At 64.6% G+C, this 4,033-nt stretch overlaps 1 protein-coding gene across 1 annotated transcript; it reads right to left on the bottom strand.

Moving 5' to 3' along the window:
* Positions 1-238: 238 nt before the first annotated feature.
* Positions 239-2,603, bottom strand: ACBD4 (acyl-CoA binding domain containing 4; the record flags this gene model as incomplete). The annotated part of the gene is given in 3 exon segments (XM_034756165.1): positions 239-841; positions 1,856-1,900; positions 2,482-2,603. Coding segments are annotated over 3 exon segments (293 nt in total), but the record flags the coding sequence as incomplete, so codon positions are not given.
* Between the last annotated feature and the right edge of the window lie 1,430 nt (positions 2,604-4,033).

Below are 4,033 nucleotides of genomic sequence, written 5' to 3'. Positions count from 1 at the left end.
GAGGCCGTGCTCCCCCTGAACTCAACGGGAGTTAGGCACCTAAATACCTGTGAGGATCTGGGCCTAGGTGACGTACCAGGTCACATGGGGAGTGCAGTGACTCGAACCCAGGTCTCCTAGGCTAGCCCCCGAACCACTGCCCCACCGGCTCTCTCTGTGGTGAATGGCCTCTTGCAGGCTGGCTGTTGTACTTCACGTTCGCTGCACCATCCGCCCTACGACTAACGACACGAGCAGACAGCGGAAAAGCTGTTTTTCTTTAATGGGGCGTTTCATCTGCTGCCACTGTCGTGGTGCAGGTCACCTGAGCGTGCGAGTGGGGAGAGACAGAGGAGCCTGCTGGCAGGTCTCACATGAGAGTCCCCCTGTCCTCCCGCAAGTGAAATGGCGTCTCAGAGGAGAACATGCTTGGGCCAGACCCAGGCTGGGGTCCCCTCGACTGAGCTGACGGCTCCGAGCTTGCTGAGTAAGGGCTGAATCCGATCTCTCCTTGCCACACTTCTGGACTGGTTTGTCCTTCAGAGGAGCTGTCCCTGGCACCTGGGGGACAGCCCGTCGCTCCCACAGCGAGCGCTGCCTGGATTGTTCTCCTTCCCAGCTCCTGGGAGGAGAACCACTTTCGTTACCCATTGCGGGTCTGCTGGGTGCTGAGTCCCGATGGCTGAGCTGCAAGCCAGGCAGCGCGTTCCTGGGGTTTCCACTCAGTGCTGCCTGTTCAGACAGAGAACAATCCCCTTTTCCTGCGCTGGAAACGCCGCAGCAGCCACTGGACGAGGAAGGGCCAGGCGAGGAGGAACAGCAGGGTGCGAGCAGAGACCTCCAGCGGCCAGCGGGACGGCTTCTGCAGAGAGGAACAAGCACAGGGCAGTGGGGAGGGGTTAGCGACCCTGAGGGCTCCTGGGTGCTGTGCTGTTCACAGATGCTGGGCCCAGGGGCTCGGAGAGGGGCCCCTGCTGCTGCTGCACTTTGGTTCTCGGCTCTATTAGCGTCTCTAGCTCAGTAGCCCCCAGACCCCCTCCCCAAGAGACAGCGTCACCATCTCCCTTTGGAGACGCAGCGTTAGGGCCCAAGTTTTCGGCGTATTGTTACCGTAGTTACTAGCGAGCGTCTCACACGACTCCCTCTGGAGGGGGGACGCATGGGGGGGAATCACCCCATCTCACAGAGGCAAACCACGGCAGACACCAAGGGCAGGACTGAAGGCCCCTTGCTCACCCAGGGCTGTCACTCACTAGGAGGAAGGGGCCCACCCAGGGCTCGGACCCCAACAGAGACTCACCCCAGACCACACATGGAGCCTGTGGCCAAGCGGGGAAGAGACGCCTGGTTTCCTGAGTCCCGGACCGCTGCTTTGCCGCCCAGCTGGGGACCTGCCTTTAGACACCCGGGCCTGGTTTGCTGAAGTGGGCAGTGCCCTGGGCAGCAGCTGAATGCAGGAGAACCCCACTAGTCCCCGGGTCTGGGGTCAGCGCAGAGCGTGGCTGGGCTGAACCCGCAGTGGCTTTGGGCGGACGAGGGTCTGGCCCCCAGACTCTGCTCTGCCAGCTGCTGGGGCTGGTCGACTCGCCACTCCAGGCTGCACAAGCCCAGTAGGCAGCTGCAGATGGAGGCTAAGCCTAAGTGTCTCTCCCCACTTCTTCCTCCTGGAGTCCTTGTCCTTCTCCCTGCCCAGGGACAGCACCTCCCAGGCCCTTCCTCCCGCTGCACCGCTCCCCCGAGCCAGCTGGGGCAGCTCCCCAGGATCCGGCTGTAATCCAGCGGTGGCGAGGGGGGCCCAGCCGCACTGCGCGTGTGACTGGGATCTGCCGGGAAACCGGGGGCCTGCAGCGCAACACGCCTTGGAGCACAGCCGTACCTGCGGACCCAGCGGGTGCGGAGGGCCAGACCCAGACTCGTGCCCCTGAAAGACAGAAAGAGGCTCGGCTCAGCGCCACGTGGGCTGGCAGGTAACGGCGCAGGCTCCTTGGTAACGGGGCTGGTGCGAGAGGCTGGGAAGCTGGGCCCAGTGATGGGAGCCCAGCTTCACCCATTTACTGCTATGTAGAAACACCTCTGCCACGTTCACTGCACACACCCTCCATGGGCATAATGGCATCCACCCCCCCCGACCTCCCCAGCCTAGGGCAACGTCTCCTTGCTCTGCACCCTGGGGCTCCCACACCAGCACAGCGCCCTTCCGCTGTCCCTTTCCCGACGCCCCACCCCGCGGGAAGGGACTTGCTGGGGTCACCCCGTGAGTCAGCATCAGAGCGGCGCTAAACCCCCACCGGCAGCGCCACACACATCCTAGGCTCCATCCAGCCACTGGCCAGAGCAAAGTCCATCTCCACCTGGAGCTCACCTTGCTGCTGTGAGGCCCTGCAGTCTGATAGCGACCATCTGCCCCCCGCCCCTGATTTTAACCAAGGGTGTGTGCGCGCGCATGGGGGTGTCCGGCCTGGAACGCCCCCTTGTGGCCTCGCCATGGTGAGTGGCACGTACCTGTGCGGTGCTCAGCGTTTCCAGGTGGCTCAGCCTCTTCAAGACGCTCCGCATGTTGTCCTGCAGGGCGCGGACGGTGCCAAGCAGCTGCACATCCAGCTCCGGCCGGAGCCCTGCGCTCGCTGCGTCCCCCTGGTCAGCATCAGGACAGCCCCTGGCTCCGCACGCTCCCGGGGCAGCCTGCAGCTCTGTGGGGCAGGAAGGACAGACAAGGATGCCAGAGGGACAGATCAGGGAGGACGAGGCGTCGGCCTAGACGGCTGCCCCAGAGTTTGTAATCGAGGAACCCAGGCCATTACAGCCCAGGTGGGTGCGGCTCGGTGGTGCGCGGCTGGGCTAACCCCCTCAGGTACAAGCCTCTTCCCCTGGGGGATTCTGGGGCAGCCGGGCAGTGACCTGCGGCTGGGAGGACGTGCTCTGCTGGAACCCACTCAGATGGGGGACGGTGGCACAGCTCTGTCCAATCCCCAGCCCATCACTTCTCCAAAGCACTCATGGTTCTGCTATTGGGGCCAGAGCACCCCTGCCCCCCGGCAGACTGGCGAGACTCCCGGGCTGGGGGAAGCAGACGTTCCCCCGGGCAGGAGAAGCCTCAGGAAGGGCTGGGTAAGCACCACCTCAGCGCTAACTCCAGCAGGGGGCAGCACATAGCAGGAGCCATCCGACAGGTTAGGGAGTGTAGCTGGCCGCCGGCTATGAGCAAAGTACGCCAGGGACCCAGATGCCTCGACTCATTAGCACGTTGCTTGCTCCTGGCATCCGGGCCATTGGTGCTGGATGGCCTGCTGCCCGCTCCACCGGGGAACTGCCCTGCAGAGCTCACCCTGGTGGGTCACGGTGGGCGTCAGCCCACGCCTACAGAGAGGCACCCTGGTGGCCTGCGTGACACAAACGGGTGGGTCTCCGAGCTGTGAGGTCAGCTGGGTCTCAGTCCATGGGGCCAGGTGTCTGTACCACAACCACCCAATGGCCCCTTGGGGCAGTCTGGCTGGGGACCAAGCTCGCCCCCGGGCTGTTCCCTGGGGTGGCAGGCGGCTGCATGGGCGGGGATGGCCCTGCCTCTGCGGGGAAACACAGGACATCAGGCCCCCGGAGAGCTGGAAGGCTGGGCCCGCTACAGCCAAGCCCTGGCGCCCGCCAGCCCGTGCTCAGCGCACGAACTCAGGGCCTGTCTGACGGCAAACGCTGCGCACAGGCCACCCCCCCCAAGCTGCGCTAGCCCAGCAATGCAGGCTCAGCGCGGGCTCAGCCAAGCAGGGACCCAGAGCCCCAGGGCTCACGTCTTCAGAAGGGCTCAGCTCCCCTTCAGGCACCCAAACAAACTGGCCAGGGCGTCAGCAGAGCCCGAGACAATAGAGCATTTCCCCCCCGCCCCACCCCGGAGAGCAATGGGAGCGGATCAGTGCTTTGCTGTGTGTGAACAGGTGGGCAATGCTCATCCGGAGTCAGCGACACGTCTCTTGCTGCACGGACCCCAAGCTAAACTGCCGGCCGCCCAGGCCCCTCACCTGCTCCCAGCCGGGCCCAGGCCCAGCGTCTCAGGGCTAGGGGA

Source organism: Trachemys scripta, chromosome 23 (assembly GCF_013100865.1).
Source record: "Trachemys scripta elegans isolate TJP31775 chromosome 23, CAS_Tse_1.0, whole genome shotgun sequence".
Lineage (NCBI taxonomy): Eukaryota > Metazoa > Chordata > Testudines > Emydidae > Trachemys > Trachemys scripta.
The sequence above is the reverse complement of the archived record's forward strand: the minus strand, read 5'-3'. Positions and strand labels throughout refer to the sequence as shown.